This window comes from Gigantopelta aegis, chromosome 14, assembly GCF_016097555.1.
Source record: "Gigantopelta aegis isolate Gae_Host chromosome 14, Gae_host_genome, whole genome shotgun sequence".
In the NCBI taxonomy this organism is placed as follows: Eukaryota; Metazoa; Mollusca; class Gastropoda; order Neomphalida; family Peltospiridae; genus Gigantopelta; species Gigantopelta aegis.
Window position 1 is genome coordinate 16,457,620 of NC_054712.1, and position 21,493 is coordinate 16,479,112.

At 42.9% G+C, this 21,493-nt stretch overlaps 1 protein-coding gene across 3 annotated transcripts in view; it reads right to left on the bottom strand.

Annotated features, from left to right (window-relative positions):
• Window positions 1-21,493, bottom strand: part of LOC121388393 (puratrophin-1-like) — a 73,119-nt gene that overhangs the window by 6,371 nt on the left and 45,255 nt on the right. For all 3 annotated transcript variants that reach the window (XM_041519700.1, XM_041519698.1, XM_041519699.1), the window contains 7 exons: window positions 16,656-17,605; window positions 11,903-12,085; window positions 8,233-8,482; window positions 5,410-5,499; window positions 4,711-4,854; window positions 3,868-3,945; window positions 2,773-2,946 (listed from right to left, as the gene is read on the bottom strand). In XM_041519700.1, the coding sequence (XP_041375634.1) occupies window positions 2,773-2,946; window positions 3,868-3,945; window positions 4,711-4,854; window positions 5,410-5,499; window positions 8,233-8,482; window positions 11,903-12,085; window positions 16,656-17,605 (1,869 nt within the window). The remainder of the gene's footprint in view (window positions 1-2,772; window positions 2,947-3,867; window positions 3,946-4,710; window positions 4,855-5,409; window positions 5,500-8,232; window positions 8,483-11,902; window positions 12,086-16,655; window positions 17,606-21,493) is intronic.

Consider the following 21,493-nt stretch of genomic DNA (forward strand, 5'->3'; position numbering starts at 1 on the left):
GATTTATTAATCATCGGCTATTGGGTTTCAAACATTTGGTAATTTTGACATTTTTTTCATTAGTAGCAAAGGATCTTTTATATGCACCATCCCACAGACAGGATAGCACATAGCATAGCCTTTAATATACCAGTCATGGTGCACTGGACGGAACGCGAAATAGCCAAATGGGCCCACCAACGGGGATCGATCCCAGACAGGCTGCGCATCAAGTGAGCGCTTTACCACTGGGCTACAATGAGGATCGATACCAGACAGACCCGCATCAAGTGAGCGCTTTACCACTGGGCTATGACAAGGATCAATCCCAGACAGACCGCACATCAAGTGAGCGCTTTACCACTGGGCTATGATGAGGATCGATACCAGACAGACCTGCATCAAGTGAGCGCTTTACCACTGGGCTACGATGAGGATCAATCCCAGACAGGCTGCGCATCAAGTGAGCGCTTTACCACTGGGCTACGATGAGGATCGATACCAGACAGACCCGCATCAAGTGAGCGCTTTACCACTGGGCTATGACAAGGATCGATACCAGACAGACCCGCATCAAGTGAGCGCTTTACCACTGGGCTATGACAAGGATCAATCCCAGACAGACCGCACATCAAGTGAGCGCTTTACCACTGGGCTACGATGAGGATCAATCCCAGACAGGCTGCGCATCAAGTGAGCGCTTTACCACTGGGCTACGATGAGGATCGATACCAGACAGACCCGCATCAAGTGAGCGCTTTACCACTGGGCTATGACAAGGATCGATACCAGACAGACCCGCATCAAGTGAGCGCTTTACCACTGGGCTATGACAAGGATCAATTCCAGACAGACCGCACATCAAGTGAGCGCTTTACCACTGGGCTATGATGAGGATCGATACCAGACAGACCTGCATCAAGTGAGCGCTTTACCACTGGGCTACGATGAGGATCAATCCCAGACAGGCTGCGCATCAAGTGAGCGCTTTACCACTGGGCTACGATGAGGATCGATACCAGACAGACCCGCATCAAGTGAGCGCTTTACCACTGGGCTATGACAAGGATCGATACCAGACAGACCCGCATCAAGTGAGCGCTTTACCACTGGGCTATGACAAGGATCAATCCCAGACAGACCGCGCATCAAGTGAGCACTTTACCACTGGGCTACGATGAGGATCAATCCCAGACAGACTGTGCATCAAGTGAGTACTTTACCACTGGGCTACGATGAGGATCAATCCCAGACAGACCGCGCATCAAGTGAGCACTTTACCACTGGGCTATGACAAGGATCAATCCCAGACAGACCGCGCATCAAGTGAGCGCTTTACCACTGGGCTATGACAAGGATCAATCCCAGACAGACCGCGCATCAAGTGAGTACTTTACCACTGGGCTATGACAAGGATCAATCCCAGACAGACCGCGCATCAAGTGAGCGCTTTACCACTGGGCTATGATGAGGATCGATCCCAGACCGACCGCGCATCAAGTGAGCGCTTTACCACTGGGCTATGACAAGGATCAATCCCAGACAGACCGCGCATCAAGTGAGCGCTTTACCACTGGGCTATGATGAGGATCGATCCCAGACCGACCGTGCATCAAGTGAGCGCTTTACCACTGGGCTATGACAAGGATCAATCCCAGACAGACCGCGCATCAAGTGAGCACTTTACCACTGGGCTATGATGAGGATCGATCCCAGACCGACCGCGCATCAAGTGAGCGCTTTACCACTGGGCTATGACAAGGATCAATCCCAGACAGACCGCGCATCAAGTGAGCACTTTACCACTGGGCTATGACAAGGATCAATCCCAGACAGACCGCGCATCAAGTGAGCGCTTTACCACTGGGCTACGATGAGGATCGATACCAGACAGACCGTGCATCAAGTGAGCACTTTACCACTGGGCTATGATGAGGATCGATACCAGACAGACCGCGCATCAAGTGAGCACTTTACCACTGAGCTATGACAAGGATCAATCCCAGACAGACCGCGCATCAAGTGAGCGCTTTACCACTGGGCTATGATGAGGATCAATCCCAGACAGACCCGCATCAAGTGAGCGCTTTACCACTGGGCTATGACAAGGATCAATCCCAGACAGACCGCGCATCAAGTGAGCACTTTACCACTGGGCTATGATGAGGATCAATCCCAGACAGACTGTGCATCAAGTGAGTACTTTACCACTGGGCTACGATGAGGATCAATCCCAGACAGACCGCGCATCAAGTGAGCACTTTACCACTGGGCTATGACAAGGATCAATCCCAGACAGACCGTGCATCAAGTGAGCGCTTTACCACTGGGCTATGACAAGGATCAATCCCAGACAGACCGCGCATCAAGTGAGTACTTTACCACTGGGCTATGACAAGGATCAATCCCAGACAGACCGCGCATCAAGTGAGCACTTTACCACTGGGCTATGATGAGGATCGATCCCAGACCGACCGCGCATCAAGTGAGCGCTTTACCACTGGGCTATGACAAGGATCAATCCCAGACAGACCGCGCATCAAGTGAGCGCTTTACCACTGGGCTATGATGAGGATCGATCCCAGACCGACCGCGCATCAAGTGAGCGCTTTACCACTGGGCTATGACAAGGATCAATCCCAGACAGACCGCGCATCAAGTGAGCGCTTTACCACTGGGCTATGATGAGGATCGATCCCAGACCGACCGTGCATCAAGTGAGCGCTTTTCCACTGGGCTACATCCCGCCCCTGCCATGAATGTATTACCAAGTGAGGTGAACGTATTACAAACCTTAAAGCTGAATTTGTGGACGTAGACGTCGTGATGACCCTGGCGACCTCGCTTCGTCTTGCTGAACAAGATGAGATCTTCGAACAGAAACACTCGACGGAGCGACTTCCTCCAACCCTGCCACACGAGAAACTCGTCTTGTCGGAGTAGCCTCCCTTGTTCTTGAAGATTCACCTAGTAGCAAAAAACACACATTGATAACAAAAAGTATTACATGTCTTAGAAATACTTGAATACATTCTACCTACTGGTAATATCATCTACATGGACAGATTTACCACTAATAACTTTTACTGTGTAATTTAATTGAAAAAATTAATGATAATAATATGCTGATGGTTACTGAAGAAAATGTACAAAAGAAGTTCTGTCCCGCGTCAGATCACTGGCTATACAGAGACCGGACCCGTGATGGACATGCCTGAAACCTTAGTGGTACAGGGGCATGTAGAAACAGTTCATGTTCATGTACAAAAGAAGTTCTGTCCCGCGTCAGATCACTGGCTATCCAGAGACCGGACCCGTGATGGACATGCCTGAAACCCTAGTGGTACAGGGGCATGTAGAAACAGTTCATGTTCATGTACAAAAGAAGTTCTGTCCCGCGTCAGATCACTGGCTATCCAGAGACCGGAACCGTGACGGACATGCTTGAAACCCTAGTGGTACAGGGGCATGTAGAAACAGTTCACGTTCATGTACAAAAGAAGTTCTGTCCTGCGTCAGATCACTGGCTATCCAGAGACTGGAACCGTGACGGACATGCTTGAAACCCTAGTGGTATAGGGGCATGTAGAAACACTACACATTCACGTACAAAGGAGGTAAATGTTGAATGACATTTCGGCACATTGTGTAATTAGTGGCTATTATGTGTAACCGATATTAATTGTGACAGCCTGTTTAGAGAAACATAAGAAACCCATTTGCTACAGGCTATTCTTTCTGATTATCAGCCAAAGGTGTTTTCTTGTAATTTCCATCACGAGACAGCACATAACTTTGTCAAGTCATACAATATGAATGTCAGTACAGTAATTAAATATTAATACGATAGAAACACCCAAATAAAATTAATAGTTTCTGGACACTCACATCGCAATCTCTGAGAGAATCCATTGCCAGAAGATCGTTGCCATGACGAAGTTGAAACTTGATCATATTCTCAGCAGCCTGAATTATAACAAGGTGAGATTAGAAATGTAACATTTTACATTTATTTTATTTTCCTATGGAAAACATATCTACATGAAATTAATACTGGTTTGACTGTCAAAACAAATGCCAACTGCTATCAATTGTCTAACTGATGGCAGTTAAAACGAAACCAAATTCTGTGAAAACTCAGCACCTTTTTTGTCTGCAGTGTGATCTTTAAAAGTTGCCATTGCCAGACGCTTTAATATAAATATTCATTTAAGTGTGTAACCGTCTCAAAGCAAAAATATCACGACGCATTATTTTCTTGATTTACAGTACTAGATGCTGTTAATCAGGAAATGTTAGCGAGCATAAAATGTTAGCGAATTTAGCGAGGTCATACAAGACTCTAATATTTAATAACGCTAAATTTAAAGACACACAACAGACTCTTCCAAAAAAAAAAAAAAAATGTTACATTTGTTTTGTCTGTGATTAATGGAAGGCACAACAATGGTTAGATACTATTGATTAAACCAAAAGGATAACAAACACTAGTTAGCATGCACATTACTGCCATTTTCTACTAAATTGAAGATGTCTGTAAGCTGCATAACGTCAAAAACATTATTTCAGTTGATCCTACAACTTAAGCTTATTACTTTTTTTTATTTTCTGATAACGATACGATGTGCTCGCTAAAGTTCTATGTCGCTAATATGTCACTTATTTGGATTTTGCTAATTTTAATTATGATCGCTAATATTTTATGATTTACAATAATCATTGAAGGCTTGCCTTTAGGTCTGGAAACTCAGGCTGTTGTTCGGGGCAGAGTTTGACCATCTGTTTCAACAGCAGGGCATACTTGCCCATCCGCTGGACCGGTTTTAGCAGGTAGCTTGCCAGATCCATCTTGTCTCCTAGCTGTAACTGTTTCTGCTGCAATAACCAACACAAACCCATGTGTTAACAGGGCTAGCTCTGGCACTCACCAAATTCGCCAATTGCAAATTTTTGAAATAACTGACACATTTTATTTATATTTGGTGAAATAATTTCATGTAATAATTGATATATTGTTAGAAAATAACTAAAAAAAAATTAATGTTTGAAGTTTAATAAATAATTTGGCATATTTATTAGCTCACCCAGAGCTAACCCTGCATGTGTTAACCAAACCAACCAAAAGTATTTACACCTGTGCTCCATGTTTGACAATAAAATGTCATATTAAAAGCAAATTTTCCATGGAATTCGATGTCTTAGAACTGTTTTTTTGTTAGTATGCATTTTTTTTTAAAGAATGCAAAAAGAAGTACACTGAACAAGAAAAGAAACAAAGATTTTAAGCTATATATTTTTTCATCATAAAATAAATTCAGTAAACGGACTGTCAAAATATTCCTAAAATGTTAACAAGACATTGATAATATAAGTAGACATAAAAACTAATGTTTGTTTTTTGTGTGGTTCAGTATGTATCGATTTTCTTACTTTGAAAAACTGTTTCCCGTATTCTAACATAAGGTTGTCAGATCTCGGCTTGTTTTTGTTGTACAAGGCATACAGGTAAAACATGTTTTCCTGAAAAGAAAAAGAAATATTACTTGTTAGAAAACTAAGGTCTTATTGTGCCTAAAGTACGGTCATTTTGATACTTGGTCAAAAAAGAGAAAAAACCTGCTGCCACACATACATGTAGGCTAATACTCCCAAGAAAAAAAAACGACAAAAAAAAGTTTGTTTTGTTTAACGACATCACTAGAGAACATTGATTTATTAATCATTGGCTATTGGATGTCAAACATTTGGTAATTTTGAACATATAGTCTTAGAGAGGAAACCCGCTACATTTTCCCATTAGTAGCAAAGGATCTTTTATATGCACCATCCCACAGACAGGATAGCACATATCACGGCCTTTGATATACCAGTTATGGTGCACTGGCTGGAACGAGAACTCCCAAAAAACCGCAAGGAATCTTTTGTGTGCACTTCCCCCTAAACAGATAGATAGATAGATAGCTAGTTTAATGTGCCCATATACCACTAGGGTTTCGAACACGCCCATCCAAAGTCCGACCTCCGATAAGATCGGTGGCCTGACTCGGGATGGGGGTGTGGGGGGGGGGGGGGGAGAGAGGGAGAGAGAGATAGAGTTGAAAGTGGGCAGAATTTTGAAAATAAAAATGATTAAAAAAGTTTAGAATTTTAAAAAAAAAAAAAAAAAAAAAAAAAAAGAATTGACTGCTCGGCCGAATATTTATGTAATTTGGAGCATCTCAGAAGGACCGTCCAAAAATAAATTAGAGAAAGAAGAGAGGATCGGACTATTTAATAATATTAAAAAAAAAAAAAGTAATTTCGACATAAAATTTTGAACGGAGGTCTAAAAGTTTAAAGTCCAATCTATATGGTCCAGGCCGTGGGAGGGGGGGATTTAAGGTGGGCGGAATTTGGAATACGAATTTAGTTGTTAGGTCAAATAATAAAATTAGAGTGCTCGACCGAAAGGGTTTTAAGGTGATTTGAGCATTTTAGACGGGCTGCCAAAATAAAGTGCGTCGGACTGTTTACAAATAAATAAATAAATAAATAAAATTAAATTAAAAAATAAAATGGAATAAAATTTTGAATGCCGGCCAAAAAAATTTAAAGTCCGACTAAGCCCTTGGAACAGTTGGCAACTACGGGGACGAGATGAAGTGCTTCGCGTTGAACTGCGGCACCAGTTTCCTCCACCGGTGGGCTAGCAAGGTCTTGGATAGCTGGACGTAATGGGTGCCGGCGATGATCTTCAGGACTCTATGGACGGTGTTGTTGAAGAACACTCCTTGTCTGTAGAGTCCATCCCGGCGCGACGTCACCACAAGTCCAAACGTCCCGTCCCCCTAACTCCATGTTGTGGATCCCGACCTCAGTGCCATCTGGGAAGCGCTTGAAGGGTCCTTCGATGATGCCTCCCGGCAGTGAGGCCGTGTGTGGTGTGTCCCCGACTAAGTACTTCGAGTACTGGCCCTTTATCTTCGACACTGCGAGACTCCAGGCGGAGAAGTCCCTGCCTTGGGTAGAGGTGGAAGGCCGGGCCTTGGCTGGCTGGTCACTCGGAGGAGTGACGGCCTTCCGTTTCGCAACACCAACATCTAGCTTGGTCGCTGCGGAGTCCCCCGGGGGTGGGGGTCTCGACGCGGACACAAGTGGAGGGGTTGGAATGGAAGACGCCGGCCGTGGAGTCTCACACATGGCGGTGTCCAACACTGGCGTCGACTCATCGAGCTGGTTAGTCTGCATTGAAACAGCTGGTTTGTCGGGTCGTGGAGGTGGGGGCGGCGACGCAGACGGGACCGCTGCTGGCGGTTGAGCCGCCAGCTTTGTTCCCCCCTGTGCCGACCCTGGCGCACGTTTCCTCCTTCTTGTCCCTCTTCCCTTCCTCTTCTGAGTGACCACGTCGCCATACACCAAAGTCACAGTTGCCCGTGATCCGGTGTAAGCGACGTGGTACTCTAACACCTTCCCGTAAGTAACAAGCAGTCCCCCCAGGTGGGGGGGGGGGGGGGGGGGGGGGGGGGGGGGGGGGGGGGGGGGGGTGGGGGGGGGGTGGGGGGTGGGGGGGTGTGGTGGGGGGGGGGGGGGGGGTTGTGGGGGGAGTGGGAGGGGTTTTTTTTTTTATTCGTTTTTTCTCTCTTTTTTTTTTTTGTTCACTTTTTTTTTTTTGGGGGGGGGTTGTTGTTTTGTGGCAAGTCGAGAGCACATGAACATATGTCCAGCTTCATCGCGTGTTGTCAGAGAAGTGCCCTAAACAGAGAAGTACTACCATGACCCTTGAAGTGCCAGCTGTGGGACACTGATTGGGATGAAGTTTTGATGTGTATAATTTAAATTTTGTCTGAACTAAATGATTTAGCATGTGAAACTGTTTCTGAAGTGATCAATGGCTTATTTGTAAATCAAGTTAATCTGAGTGTTAATCTGAGTATCATTCCATATAATTCCTCTACTAACTGGGTGTGGGACTTTTTTTTTTACATGCCTATCCCGGGCATGACCTCTGACATCGCCACTGGCCAAGTCCGGGGCAGGAGGGTCTGTCATAACTGTACAAGCAATGAAAAATTGGGCCTATTTAAGACTCAAACATTTAGCATCTATCACCGTCCGCCTGTTACCGGCCCCGGTCAGACTGCTGGTACTCCCTTGTACCAACCAGTGCAAGTGATCCCCTCCAACCCAACCCACCCCTTAACTGTCCTGGACATGAAAACATTAACTGTAATATTAGTAATATTTATAGAATTAAAGATGTTGGTGGGTACATACATGGAGGAGGAAACACTGTCCCAGGAAGAAGGGGTGGTGCAGACATGCCTCTATCTCCCGCAGGAAGTACTGACTGTGGAACTGGTAGATCTTCTCGATATTGCCGAAGATGACGTTCTGCTTCCCGCGCAGTGCCTGTGGCACATTGCTGTGACGCAGCTCGGGGATGTAGTTGCTGATGATGAACTGCAGTGACCGGACGTAGTCCCGCTCCGTCTGCACGATCTCAGACATGATCAGAGACAGCGTTCTAAAAACAGAACAAGAATTCAACGCAATTAAAGTTAAAGTCTCTTTTGCTTACCAACACCACTTGAGCACATTGATTATCAACAGAATTAAATGTCTTGCGTATTTTAAACTGATTCAGTGAATAAAGAATCTGTGATGTAACATTGAAGATTAATGTAGTTCTTTAAAAATAAAAATAAAATAATTTAATAAATTAAAAAACATTTTAAAACATGCACTGAGGAAGGAAGTTTTTTGTTTAACGACGCATTGAACACATTTTATTTAGTTATATGGGGTCAGACATATGGTTAAGGATCACAAAGATATTGAGAGGAAACCCGCTGTCACCACTTCATGGACTACTCTTCTCGATTAGCAGCAAGGGATCTTTTATATGCACCATCCCAGACAGGGTAGTCAGGGATTTACCTTGTCCCTTGGACTCACCTCTTTCTTTTCTGGGGGTCCCAACCTGAAAACAAAGGGTCCCAAAACCACACAAACGACAGAGAGCTGCAGACAACAAATCACGTGTATACTATATGTTTCATTAAAGTAAATTTAACAAGCTGTGTTGTTGTTTTTCCTTTCGGGAAATCAATGTCGGTATTCATTGTTTATTCTTTCAAAATCAACATTTCACTTTGATCTGTATAATTATTTAAACCATTTCCTGCAAGCTAAATGACACTCACAATACCATGCTACTTGTTTGTTAATGCAAATCAGAACATTTAACCAATTTGCTTTATTCGCCCGGGAATTTCCGATTGTGTTCGGCCTGTTGACGAGAAGTTCCGAATGATCGCAAATCCGCGATCTCTTTCCGGAAATTACCAACTTTACCCAATTAAGCGCAGCAAAGGATAAAGACGCAGTGTTCCCAGAGATTAAAACTTATTGTTTTCGATATGGGGAATCCCCATTTGAATACGCAGTTTATAGGTAGAAAATAAATAGTGTGTTACACAGAATGATCGATCTTTGATAGTGGACAGGGTTACTGAAAATGTCAGATATTTTATGCGTCCCACGGGACGCAGTATCTCTATTTTTGCAGGTCCAGTTAAGTTTTAGTGCGTCCTATACGCAAGTTTTGTGCGTCCGGTAAATCCCTGGGTAGTACATACCACGGCCTTTGATATACCAGTCGTGGTGCACTGGCTGGAATGAGAAATAGCCCAATGGGTCCACCAACAGGGATCGATCCCAGACCGACCATTCAAAGAGTCAGCGCAATTAAAGTTAAAAGTTTGTTTTGCTTAACAACACCACTTGAGCACATTGATTATCAATGGAATTAAATGTCTTGCTTATTTTAAACTGATTCAGTGAATAAAGAAATAATTTGTGATGTAACATTCAAGATTAATCTAGTTCTTTAAAAATATAAAAAAATTTTTTTATTAAATTTTAAAACATTCTAAAACATACACGAGATGAAAATTTCATGCATGCAACAATAAGTCAAGTTTTATTGGTCTAGTCTTTACCAGCCTCCATGAACATTGATTTTTGTAAATAATTTCAGTTTGATTAAGAAGGAAAGCACAGGTATTTTGGAAATAACCCCCCCCCCCCCCCCCCCCCCCCCCCCCAAAAAAAAACACCCCGAAAGCCGAAAGCAACCAACAAAAAACAAAATACTATTTTTGTGTGCAATTTTAAAAACTATCAGTTCATAAATAAATAAAATTGTGGTATATTCCACCATAAGAAATGGACGTTTACAATAGGATTTTTACTTTTGTGAAAAATGGACCTTTATGTGAAAACGTAATGTTACCAGCTATTATCAAATTTATGTCCCTCATGAAATAATTTTCAATTGTCATTCGCTAAAGCTCATAACAAGAGAAAATTATTTCACTTGGGACATAAATTTGATAATAACTGGTGACTTGTTTATTATCCTCTATACATGTATCTCAAATAGGTTTATTACATGGATTTTATGGGAACATCATAGAATAAAATACTAAATTAAATATGAAATTATGCGGGGAGGTTATTAATAAGCAGCAGCTGGCATTTTTTCTTAACCTATTTCATAAATGTTTGTCACATTCCAACCAGTGCACCACGACTAGCATATTAAAAGCCATGATATGTGCCATCTTGTCTGTGGGATGGTGCATATAAAAAATCCCTTGCTACTAATGGAAAAATGTAGCAGGTTTTCCCTAAGACTATGTCAAAATTACCAAATGTTTGACATCCAGCAGCCGATGATTAATAAATCAATATGCTCTAATGGTGTCGTTAAAAAAAAAAAAACACCCACCAAGTTTGTCGGGTTTAAAATTACAAAGAATTTAATAAATCCTTCATGACAGAATGTTGATACTTCTATAATCTAATTTGTGCATGTATATAACCATGTCTTATGCATTTAAAAGTTAATTCCTAATTGTTTAATATTACTAATATTATTGTTAATATTTAAGATAGACCAATAAAGTTGCATCATTCCTAAGCTTTAGTATAAAAATTATTATGTCACATGACATTTGTAGCAGATGGTAACAGTCGGCTATAATTCATTTACTGTTATGTAAATATGTTAATGCATTCATAGACACTGATTACATATTCACCAAATTTGACTCGTCTAAAAACTGTAGTACAGTTTTACTTCTCACAATTTTTACACATTTGACTGGAAATAGGTCCAAGTCTTTGAATAAGCCTCACCCTTGTTACGGAATTTAAGAAAATGGGCCCTTATTTATAAACCCCCCCCCAAAAAAAACACACCCTCCCCCCCCCCATCCCTTATCACAATAAACAACACATGGGTTACTTAACAACAATAATTAAGATAATATCCAACATGAAAACATTAACTGTAATATTAGTAATATTTAGTGATATTTAGTCAATTGAAAATTGATTAGTAATTACTGTTTAATGTTTTAAAAATGTGTAGCAATGTCTGAAACTTGCGTAGCGAATCGCAGTGCGATACTGAACAAAATGTTCCCTGTTCAACCCACACTGCTAAAATCGAAACAAAAAACATTCCTACAGCTGTAATGGCTGTTAAAGTTTCTTTTGGTTAACGACACCACTAGAGCACATTGGTTTATTAATCATCGGCTATTGGATGTCAAACATTTGGTAATTGTGACATACAGTCTTAGAGGAAACCCACTACATTTTTTCCATTAGTAGTAAGGAATCTTTTATAAGTGCCATCCTACAGACAGGATAACACATACCATGGCCTTTGATGTACTAGTCGTGGTGCACTGGCTGGAGAGAGAAATAGCCCAATGGGCCTACAGATGGGGATCGATCCTAGACCGACCATGCATCAGCCGAGAGCTTTACCACTGGGCTACATCTCGTCCCTGTAATGGCTATTATTCATACATGTCCACGTGGCTGTTAATCCGCTATAGCATTAAAGGAAACTTCTCCAAAACCTAATTACCTTCTGTTTTTTAATTCTGCCTCTGTTAACTTCAGGTCGGCCATGCATTCAGATGGGCTGTCAAGTTGATTCCCCAGTAGGTGGGTGTTCACCGGAATAGGGGTCCACTCCCCCTGAACACCTCCCCCTTCTGACCCCTCCCCATCAGCATCCTGACTAGCTTCAAAGTCATCCTCTGGCATACTGTGAAACATAAGTATAATTATATTAATATTTCCATCCAGAATTTAATACTTCCAACAATAATTATAACACCAACACTGACATTAGCATGATCATGAAAGTTAACCAATTTTTTGGATCCTTTAAAAAGATTCCCTCTCTGTTCGACCGTGATTTCACCAATTAAAAAATTTAATATGGTAACAAAAGTCTAAGACTGAAAACCAAGTCTTCTCCTACTAGTAGATGTCTGAATGCACTAGGAATCAAGACAGGCACGGTGGAGTAGGGGAGGGAAGCTGGGGTGTTAGTAAATCTTACGGTGGAGATGAATATTACTTGTACAATGCAGGAAATTGCATTTCACAGGGCTAGCTCTGGGGCAGTAGAAAATTTCGCAAAATGATCTATTAAACTTGAAAACCCCAGTAATTTTGTAACAAAATAACAATTATTACATGAAATTATTTCTGAAATTCGCAATTGGCGAATTTGGCGAGTGCCAGAGCTAGCCCTGTTACAGGACATCTACATGTATCCCCCACCCCTCCTTGAAACTTTGCTTTGCACCCACAATCACATTCAGCCCCCACCCCTCCTTGAAACTTTGCTTTGCACCCACAATCACATTCAGCCCCCCCCTCCTTGAAACTTTGCTTTGCACCCACAATCACATTCAGCCCCCTCTCCTTGAAACTTTGCTTTGCACCCACAATCACATTCAGCCCCCCTCCTTGAAAAACTTTGCTTTGCACCCACAATCACATTCAGCCCCCTATGTTAAATGCATTCATAGACACTGAAAATATTCACCAAATTGACCCCTCCTTGAAACTTTGCTTTGCACCCCACAATCACATTCAGCCCCCCCCCCCCTCCTTGAAACTTTGCTTTGCACCCACAATCACATTCAGCCCCCACCCCTCCTTGAAACTTTGCTTTGCACCCACAATCACATTCAGCCCCCACCCCTCCTTGAAACTTTGCTTTGCACCCACACTCACATTCAGCCCCCCACCCCAACAATGTGCACTTGCTTCCGCTGCGCCTACAAAATGAATGTAGGCTAATCTTGTTAATTAAGCATTTTCCTTTAAAACTACATGTACCTCTACCACTGTACCAGCAAGTATCACATACATGTAGTGTGTATGCAAGTACTTGCTAAGATGCTTTGTTTATTGTTACAAATAGATGACATTTTAGGCTCAGCACACACAGGAACACACTTCTACTACGGCTTACGATGCGGCAAGACGTGTGCGCCTGCTCTCTCGAGTTACCCCCCCACCTGGGGGGACTCATAGCCAGTTATGGAGTGCTACTCGAATACCGCGTCACGTACACCGGGCCACGGGCAACCGTGACCCTGGTGTACGGTGACCCGGTCAAGAAGCCACCGAGGAAGAGAGGAAGGAGGAAGACGGACGCGCCAGGGATGGCCCGGGGGGGGGGGTGCAAAACCGGCAGCTCAACTGCCGGCGGAGGCCCCTTACGTTGGACATCCCCGGCACCGATCTACACCGGGGAGACCAGAGGATCCAGCCCAGCCGGAACCAACTGTCGAACCACCAGGGGGGACAGACCTTAAGCAGGCGGTTATGGAGTCGCCCCCACAAACTCCAGTGAACTCAGCTTCCGGGACTCCTGCGATGCCACCTCCACCTAGGAAGAGTGCCGCAGTCGAGTCCCAGGCCCGATCGGTAGCCGTTGCCAAGCGGAAAGCGATTGCGTCACCAGGAGACCAACCAGTCAAGCCAGGACCCCTGACGCAAAGTCATCCGAAGCCTGTTGTTTGTTGAAACTGAGGAGCAGTGGTCACTCAAGGCCGGCAAATTACCAACGCGCTACTCCCAGTTAGTCAAAACCAACATCGAGGACGTGCGGAGCTTATTCACACAACCGAAGCTCAGCGCCTTTATGCCGCTACCAGCAAGTCCGACAGAGGGAGACTTTTGTGTCCACGCCGTCACAATGCGGGATGGCCAGGGAATCTGTCTCACCGTACGCCGGAGTGGGAGCTACAATCAAGCACTGCTACTCCCAGAAATGGACAACCCGACCATCCATCGAATCATCAAAATCATCGCCGGGAAAGAATATCGAGCATTAGCCAAGTCGATAGCAGGATCCACTTACCGGCCGGGCATCCCGCATCTTGACGCCTCCAACTTCATCGGCTCACCGTGACTTCCTCCCCTTTGCCAACATCCTTCACCTCCGTGAGTACCAACCTCTTTTTTTGGGCTAGTTAGACTTTAAACGTTTTGGAAGCAGTTCAAAATTCTTATGTTTATTTTTTTTTATAAGTAGTCTAACGCATTTTACTTTGGCGCCCGTTCAATTGCTCAAAATCACCTTAAAACCTTTTGGCTGAGCAGTCTTACCTACTTTGGGTTAAATTTTAGAGTCCAGACATGTTTTGGTATGCAGTTACTCTTCATAGACTTAGGTAAAAAACAGGCTTCACCGAGGAATCAAAATTCAGCCAATCAGAGCACGGCTCCCACTCGGTGTACTTCAAGCTTTATGAAGTGTCTGCTATTTGGTCCGCGCTCGCGCTGACCGTACTAAATGGCTTTCTTCCAAATTCCGCCCACTTCAAACTTACCCCCCCCCCCCCCCCCCCCCCCCCCCTTTCCTGCTCCGGAGTTAGTCACTGGCGAAGTCAGAGGCTAAATCCGTAGTGGGCGTGCCTGAACCTCTGTGGATAGGGGCACGTGAAAATAGTTCCCACTCCCACTCCCACAGGAACAAGTTAAATCACGATCACTACAAAATATTAAAACATAATGCGTATTAGCTTAATGCCAGTCTTGGTTTTTTCATGGTTTCACATCACCATTAATTTACTCCAAACTTTATTATATAAATTAAATTTTTTTTACTTAATAAACTTCAAAAATTCAAAAAAATAATAAATGAAAATAAAAATTTACAAAAAAGAAGAAAAAAAAGATGTTCCCTGTATGTACATTTACAGTGAAACCCCTCTAGACCACATAAAAAGTCCAGTATTCAATGATATTCAGTTTATAGAGGTGTTCACTTCGTTGGAACTGTGAAAAATATCCGGTTTTGAAATCATTTTGGTCTACAGTGTCCAGTTATGTTGGGTTTCACTGTATAGGAATACATGCAGAACTACAGTACTTCCTGTGACTGACATTTATAATCAATACTGCCACCTTAAAGGACAGAACAGTTGGAACATGTCCAGGAGAGGTGAAACGAACGCACCCCAAGTCTGTGAAATTTGTCGTGACGTAGGCATTGTTGTGCTTCGAGCGACATCTACCGGTGACATCAGAATACTAACTTTCAAAATTATTTCAAGCAATTGGGACATGGGGATTCCCATGGTATTTATCGATATAAAACCTGCTTTTTCACTCCATTTGATAAAAACGTGATCTAAGTGTGTTACAGGTTTGTAGATTAACCAAATTATAATTTATTTTCGCTGGATGGAACTAGGGTGTGCGGCTTTAAAACAGACCGACTCTCTAAATTCACTGCTACATGTAATTGCAGTGACACTTATTCCAGTACAAGTTTTTCTGCCAGCAAGAGTAACATGGAAGCCAGTGCATCCTGGCACAGTGTGTCTAGCGTGTGAGATTAAGTACTCTTCGAATGACCTCAACATACATGTGACATACATCAAGTGACTAGAGGTTCCCTACATCCATGGCAAGTGTCTGCATGAACCTTGGCTCACCTTTAACAGAGGTGCATCACATAGACCTACAGGTAAACAGACGAAGCTGACACCATGGCCACCGCAAAGTAACACCAACATTTAGACAGGCATTTCTCATCTCTATAAGTTAACAATAAGTTTTTGTTTCGCTTAACGACAAGACTAGAACACACTTTTTTATTAACCATCGACCATTTGATAATTTTTAATCTGTAGTCTTAAAAAAACCAGCTACATTTTTCCCATTAGCAGCAAGTGAGCTTTTATATGTACTTTCCACAGAGGCAGGACAGCACATACCATGGTCTTGTGATACATCAGTTGTGGGGCACTGGTAGAGGTAGAAAACAGCCCAATCAGAGAGTGGGTCCAATGAGTTGGTGTACACCTCAACTGAGCGCTCTAATGACTGAGCTAAATCCCACAACCAAGAACGGAACTAAAGTCACTGACCCAAATTTCTGAGGAACGCACTTTTTTTTTTGTTTCGTGTAAAATTAATTTTAAGCTACTACAAATATCAGTACGACCAGTAATTTAAATTTAAGATTAACTAAAATTGGAAATTAAGTAAACCAGCCTCCGCTCAACACTCAAAACCCCTGTAATTAATGTGTATAGTCCGTCCAACAGGAACACCTTTTTTCAAATTTATTACAAGTTACTTATTTCTGAGCCGACTGATTTGCAATAGTATTTTTTGTTATTTCCAAAACACTTTTTACTTTTTCCTTACGTCAAACCAAACGTAAATTATTTACAAAAAAAACATTTTTATAGAATGATGGGATGGACTATAAGTTGCAGTCAAAAAGCTGTAACAGTGTAAACTAGTTTTACTGTTTGCTACCTAGAGTCTGCATGTTTTAAGAATTTTTTCCCACTAACCTTGGCAGACTTTCTGAACTGCCCGTGATCATGCTGATGGACTTGGCTTTTCTATTGATGTCACCGGACGCCTCCGATTCCTTCTCCTCATAGATAGTCGACGACAGAGGCGACCCATACAGGGACGGGTTTGTGCTTGCTCGCTTCAGTATCTTTTTGAGTGGCCGGGTGTGCGACACGGGGGACCGCCTCTGGTCTGGAATGGGCTGGGATATCGACCGGCTCGCCAGCACCTTGGCACCCCCTGCCGCTCCATTAGCTGGATTCTTCTGCGAGTTTGGCAACCTCGGATTGGCATCATCCTTCGCATACTGGCTCTTCACGTGCGTACCCTTCAACCTTGGACCACCGTCATCGTTTGAGTATTGGCTCTTCACGTGCATACTGCTACTTCTGGCAGCAGCAGAACCACTGTTCTCTAAAACGTCCTGAGATGGAAAGTCTGTGGAGGACTCTGATAAATACGAGCTCGAATTCACTGAACTGGTCGGCGAGAGCGGCGGCCGTAGGTTGTGACCTGTACCCGATAGTTTCTCATGACGAGGCGTGCTCGTGGTCTTTGGATCCCAGACGGTCACCCCATCGCCGTCTGCTCTGAAGACGAGCGCCGACTTGCACCCACTCGGTGTCCCTCTGGTTGGAGACTGTTTCTTCTGCTCCACCTGTAGCTGGTCCCTGGCCCGCTGCAGGGTGCGCTGTCGGAGCAGCAGGAGCTGGAAGGTCTCCTCGCACCGCGCCTTGGCCACGTGGCACTGCTCTAGCAGCTTGTCGTTGCCCAGCTTCTGCGCGGTGTCGATCATGTACAGGAAGGTGTCCTCCGTCAGAGGCGGGTGTTCCTTGAGGTACACCTCCAGACTCTTCAGCAGCTTGTCCAGACCCAATGGGCTCGCGCAGTGCTCCATCTTCATGCTGGCAACGTACTTCATAGCCTCCAGTGCCCACTCGTAACTCTGAAAATAACAACAAAGAAACCATGTAAATATGTATTTTGTAGCCTCCAGCACATCCTCGTAGTGATATAAATTATCTATTTCATAGCCTACAGTGCCCATTCGTAACTCTGAAAATAACACAGCAACAATGTAAATTATGTATAGCCTACAGCACCCACTCGTAACAGAGTACAGGTCTGAAAATAACACAGCAACAATGTAAATTATCTATTTCATAGCCTCCAGCACCCACTCAAACGCTGAAAATAACAACACAGCAACAATGTAAATTATGTATAGCCTATAGCACCCACTCGTAACTCTGAAAATAACAACATAGCAACAATGTATATCACAGCATACACTGTATCCTCGTAAGTGAAAACAACAAGACAACAACAATGTAATACTACATAATGACCAGTCACCATCTATTTGAGGATGGGACCTAGCCCAGTAGCCCAGTGGTAAAGCTCTCGCCTGATTCGCAGTCGGTCGATCCCCGTTAGTGGGCCCATTGGGCTATTTCTTGTTCCAGCCAGTGTACCACGACTTGTATATCAAAGGCCATGGTATATGCTATCCTGTTTGTGAGATGGTGCATTTAAAAGATTCCTTGCTACTAATTGAAAAAAAAAAATGTTGCAGGTTTCCTCTATAAGACTATATATGTCAAAATTACCAAATGTTTAACATCCAATAGCCGATGATTAGTAAATCAATGTGCTCTAGTGGTGTCCTTAAACAAAACAAACTTTAATAACTTTTCCATCTACTTGTGTAGGGAGTGAATGGCGGTGTAAAACAAACAAAACACACATCAAGTGTTACCATCCAACCTTTGACCTGAGAATTAGATTTAAAAACGTGATTCATTCATTCACAATACTGAGATACTAGATCATTTCCTTTAACAAAACCACTCATCCACACCACTTTACCACCCCCACCCCCACCCCATACCACTAAAAACTGCTTCACAGATATATACAATGTTTCTGTCAGAAAGAAATTTTGGGGTATGACACTATGGAACTGAATGCAACCACAGTGAGCAGGGGTTATGGGGGTCCTCCCTCAGAAAGAAAATGGGTTAAGTTTAGGCTTGGGGTTAAGAAAATCATACAGTAATGATAAGAGTAATTAATTTTGTCAAAAAGTTAACTTAAAGGGAAACGCCCTAGCTGTTAACCATTATGCCGTTGTTTTTCGCTATTAAACCCATTTTCTCACAAATAAAATTGCACTTTACTTTTTTTGGTAATCCTGGTAATCCTGGTGTTTGTAATACCACAAAATGCATTTTTCGTATTTTTTAAAAACGCACGCGCGTCTGAGAAAAAATCCGTTGAGCAGACAAGGTCTAATCTATTTTTAGAGGGGATCTTCCCGTTTCAACATCACAGACTTTAGTATACCACGTGACCGTTATCATTTTGGTTCGGTTTGTTTTCTCGTGCACGGTTCGCGCAATCAACATACGATTTGTTATCGTTTGCTTGTCGTTCATTTGTGAGGTTTTTCTTCACAGTTCGTGAACATTTTCATTAACAATAAAGTTCAGACAAGTAAGTATCTCACTACAAAACGTTACAAACCCTTAAAACCAATAAGTCTTATGATATCTGGAGAGGACAGAACAGTTGGAACATGCTCAGGAGAGGTGAAAGGAAGGCAACCTAAGTCTGTGTGCACTCTGGGAAATTTGTTGTGACATAGGTATTTCTGTGCTTCGAGCGACATCTACCGGTGACATCAGAATACTAACTTTCAAAATTATTTTTAGTTATTGGGTCACGGGGATTCCCATGGTATTTATCGATATAAAACCTGCTTTTTCACTCTATTTTATAAAAACGTGATCTAAGTGTGTTACGGTTTTGTAGATTAACCAAAATTAGAATTAATTTTTGCAGGCTGAAACTAGGGCATGCAACTTTAAAAAAATTAAATCTGCCAAAACATTTGGGCATCATGCCATACCCACTTTACCCTCTGGCAGAATTATAGCAACTAAAGCAAACAGACGTTTCTATATACTTTGTGCTATTAAAAAGTGTAATCCATGCAGCAGTAGTGTTTCTTGTTTGTATTTTCATTCTGGTGTCACAATGATGTCATGTCTGTCACCTAACAGATACTAATTAACAATGAGATGAGACTGGGAAATTGTCCGAATCCTGTGAGGTTGGGTTAAGGGGACAACAAAGTTTGACAAACAAAGCGAAACATCACCCTCAGGTGCTTGGAAATGACATTTTATCAGAGAGAATAATCACACTCATACCGATGTTAAGGCTATAGCAGCTCATGGATGCATACCCTGATACAGATGATAGATATGATAGAAGGGCATGCACCCTGCCCCATTTATAGCACATACTTAACAGTTATAATAAAAATAAATAATGTGAAGCTCAACTACATGTATTGAAATTACACTTGTTATAAGGGGTGGGGTGGGGGGTTCGGGGATTCAGCTCAGTTGGAATACTGGTTTTTTTTTGTTTAACGACACCACTAGTGCACATTGATTTTGTTAATCATCGGCTATTAGAAAGAAAGAAAGAAAGAAAGAAATGTTGTATTTAACAACGCACTCAACACATTTTATTTACAGTTATATGGCGTCAGACATATGGTTAAGGACCACACAGATTTTGAGAGGAAACCTGCTGTCGCCACTTCATGGACTACTCTTTCCGATTAGCAGCAAAGGATCTTTTATTTGCACGTCCCACAGGCAGGATAGCACAAACCATGGCCTTTGTTGAACCAGTTATGGATCACTGGTCGGTGTAAGTGGTTTACACCTATCCATTGAGCCTTGTGGAGCACTCACTCAGGGTTTGGAGTCGGTATCTGGATTAAAAACCCCATGCATCGACTGGGATCCGAACCCAGTACCTACCAGCCTGGACCGATGGCCTAACCACGAAGCCACCGAGGCCATCGGTTATTAGATGTCAAACATATGGTCATTTTGACACAGTCATCGAGATCAAACCCGCTACATATTTCCATTAGTAGCAAGAGATTTTTTTTATGCACCATCCCACAGAATCTGATAAGATAGCACATACCATGACCTCTGATATACCAGTCGTGGTGCACTGGCTCGCTCGCGAGCGTTTTACCACTGGGCTAAGTCCTGCCCCTCTCCTTAAATGATGCCAGGCAAGCAATCACATGAAGTTTCAAATGAAATTTATTAAAATATTTATTGCAAGGTGATTACATGTAATTTGCAGCTCTCGTACAACTTTCTAGGCCAGTGTGGAGGGAATCTGAGTGATCATCACTTGCCTTTCAAGGTAAAGACTGCTACTCCTACTTGAAAAACAGCAAGGCGTTTTTGTGTGTACTTTCACACTAACAGGACAGTACATACCATGGCTTTGATATGGGATTTAGCTCAGTCGGTAGAGTGCTCGACTGTGGTGCTTGCTTTGTAATATCGAACATTGTCATTGGACCCACTGATTTTTCGCCCACTCCCAACCAGTCCTCAACAACTGGTACCGGTATATCAAAGGTTATGGTATGTGCTGTCCTGTCTGTGGGAAGTGCATATAAATCATCCATTGCCAATGTAAAAATGTATTAGATTTCTTCTAAAGATGTGTCAAAATTACCAAATGTTTGACATCCAATAGCCAATGATGAAATAATCAATGTGCTCTAGTGGTGTCATTAAACAAAACAAAGGAGGGAATCCCATATCCATAGAGGTAAAAAGTAAAGTTTGTTTTATTTAAAGACACCTCTACAGCACATTGATTTTTATCTTTGCATTGGCTAATGGACGTCAAACATATGGTCATTCTGACATATTTCTTCAGAGGAAACCCGCTGCCGCCACATAGGCTACTCTTTCCGACAAGCAGCAAGGGGTCTTTTAAATGC